This window comes from Oculina patagonica, unplaced genomic scaffold, assembly GCF_052425735.1.
Source record: "Oculina patagonica isolate OP01 unplaced genomic scaffold, crgOcupat unplaced991, whole genome shotgun sequence".
Lineage (NCBI taxonomy): Eukaryota > Metazoa > Cnidaria > Anthozoa > Scleractinia > Oculinidae > Oculina > Oculina patagonica.
In genome coordinates, this window is record NW_027558901.1 from 4,638 (window position 1) to 7,514 (window position 2,877).

The 2,877-nt window shown below is 42.6% G+C and overlaps 1 protein-coding gene across 1 annotated transcript; it reads left to right on the forward strand.

Annotated features, from left to right (window-relative positions):
* The first annotated feature begins 628 nt into the window (after positions 1-628).
* On the forward strand, positions 629-2,595 carry LOC144641493 (uncharacterized protein KIAA1958-like). The gene has a single exon (XM_078500493.1). The coding sequence runs from the start codon at positions 920-922 to the stop codon at positions 2,297-2,299; it is 1,380 nt and encodes a 459-aa protein (XP_078356619.1). The 5' UTR covers positions 629-919; the 3' UTR covers positions 2,300-2,595.
* Positions 2,596-2,877: the final 282 nt, after the last annotated feature.

Here is a 2,877-nt window from a genome sequence, read left to right on the forward strand (position 1 = left end):
ATAAAAACAAGAAACGTGTTTACGGCAGATTTTTTTAGTCTCAAGAAAATGTTTCCATCTTGGCCATGGTACTGCTGTTGTTGTTGATGTGCAATCTGTGCCTGATGCCGCCGAACAATGAGGTAGATTTTCAAATAAACTCCAAAATTTACAACTAAAAACGTGAAAGCTATAAAAGCTAAGGCATTGTTAAATAGGCTTGAGATCCAAAACTGCGCGCTTGAATATGAAGAAAACAGAAAACAGAAAACACCCAGATGAACGTTACAATTCCGGAAACGCGAAAGGGTGTCACTACACCTTCATACCTCAAATGTAGCTAAAGGGCGAGCAAGCGGTCCACTCCAATTGCTGTTGTGTTGTAAAATGAAACGCTGCACAAAAACACACTGAACGTTACAACAATGACTTGAAGTATATTCTCCCGTGTTAAAATAGATGTTATAAAGAGGGGCTGAACAACTAAGCCAACAGCAAGATCGGAAACTGCAAGACTTGCCAGTAAAATGTTCGCTGGCGAATGCAAAGAAGGTGTCTTCCAAAGTGTTCTTAAAATCGCACCATTTCCAAACAGTGCATTAAGAAAGAGCAAAACATTCACTGCTGCACACACTACGATGGTGTAATAAAGCCTTTTATTTTTTTCTTAGTTCGTGAGCGGGCGGTATTCTACAAATCCTGCGATCTGATTGGTTCCGGGAGCGGGCGGTATTCTCCCATCCGGCCCGCTCACAGCGGGCGGTATCCGTTGCGTGATGAGACGTAGATTATATCGCTTGCTTCGCTGCATTTTTTTCGCAAACTATTAATTAAGATACTTATCATGTAAAGCTTTAACTATTTTAATGGCGAGTACTAATTTCGAAATAGATTCAGACGAGAGCTATCATAGCGAAAGCGAATTTTACTACCCGACGAGATGGAAAATGATAAAGAAAACATCGGTTCGCAACATGAAGAAAACCAAGAAAACGAGCCTGAAAAGTCTACAATGGCGAGTGTGCAAAAGTATATTTTGTCACAACGGCCGGAAAACACAGTGAAAAAAACAGAGTACGACTTACACGTTTGGAAAAGATTCTTTCTTGAGGTGGGCGAAGCCAGAAAAATTGAGGACATACCTGCGGACGAGCTAAACATCTTGATATGTCGCTTCCTGATGGAGATTAAGAAGAAAGATGGCGGAGCGTATGAGCCAGCAACGCTACAATCGTTTCAAAGAAGCCTTCAGCGATATCTCAACGACAAGAACTCCAAGCTGAACATTCTCAAAGACCAAGAGTTCCTTAAGTCCAGGGAAGTTCTTCTTTCTAAAAAGAAACAGCTGGTGTTTGAAGAAGCAAAAGGAAATCGCCCCCATGCGGCCAAAGAGCTATCCAACGCTGAAGAAGACATGTTGTTTCGCTCCGGTGAATTTGGCAAAGAAAACCCCGAAGCACTCCAGCGCACACTGTGGTGGTTATTAGCGTTACACTTTGGATTCCGTGCTCGTGATGAAAGCCGAAAGCTCAAATGGGGAGACATTGTTCTTCACACAGACAACGAAACGGGAAACGAAGTTCTGATTTGGAAATCAGAGAGAGGATCCAAGACCCGCCGTGGCAATGGTGATACACGAGCATTTAATCCAACAGCTCAGGCAACTAACAACGAAAGATGTCCAGTGTATTACTACAAGAAATTCAAAAGTCACCGTCCAGAAGAAATGAATAACGCTGACAGCCCGTTTTACTTGGCCATCAATCATCGCAGACGACCAGGCAGCAGCATTTGGTACATGAAGGCACCACTCGGCAAGAACGAAATTGGTAAACTGATGAAGACAGCAGCACAAGGAGCAGGCTTGCAGGGAAATATTACCAACCACTCCGTTCGAAAAACGTGTATTTCCCGCCTCATGGATGCAGAAGTCCCCGTCAATTACGTTGCTCAATTAAGTGGTCACCGAAATCTGAAGAGCCTCGACTTGTACAAAGCAGCGTCGGTTGAGCATCAGCGAAAAATGTCCATGATTTTAAGCCGCTCCGGTGAACAGAGCACTCAGTCATCAACTGCAGTAAGCAGCCTCCATCAGAGCACTAAATCATCCACAGTAAGCAGCCTCTATGAGAGCAGCACTTTGCCGGTGAATCTTCCCAAGGAGGTTAATAAGCCAGGGGTTTTCTCAGGTGCCTGCATCGGAAAGATCGAAGGCTGTTCTTTCACAATTAACATTCACCGTGAAGAAGAAGAAAGCTCCAAGTCCGTGAAGCCCAAGAAAAGAAGAGTTATCATCAGCGATGATTCCGATTCTGATTAGTTGACTGAACTTAATCCAAGTTCTTTGGATTCTACTTTCTGTTTGATGATTTCACTGTTTTATAAGAAAATATTGTTGTAATAGTCATTCAGCTCGAGTTTGTTTGCCTTGTGAAAACATGAACTGTTGTTCATTCAAAAGTGTTCATGCGCTTTTTTCCTTTGCGCTCTTTAATTGACAGGTGTCAGATTGTGACAGATTACTTAAAAAAAAAATGTTTCAAAGTTTGTTTGGAAGCCTTTTTAATGACCTTTGTTATTACGCAAATAAAATTGTTGCGGTGAAGCCTCTCTTTATTTTGCATTACCCCTGTTTTCTATACTATCTTCTCGCTAGTGAATTGCACAATTTTATGAGATTTGCCATAATTACAACCCTTAATTGTTCGGTTTCTTTTGCAAGCATTTCGTTTGGTTTTAGAAAAAAATAAAAAGGTTATTCACCAGCCTTGGTCGGTCCGTATTGGGAAAAACTGTGCCCTCGGCGGAACCCGGCCTGCGGCCTCGGGCGGTATCCAAGACCTCGGGCAGAGTTTTTCCCAATACGGACCTCCCGCTGGTGAATAACCTATATTGATT

Excerpts from the sequence above, each read along its gene's own strand:
- LOC144641493 (XM_078500493.1), top strand. The coding sequence starts at position 920 with ATGGAAAATGATAAAGAAAACATCGGTTCGCAACATGAAGAAAACCAA.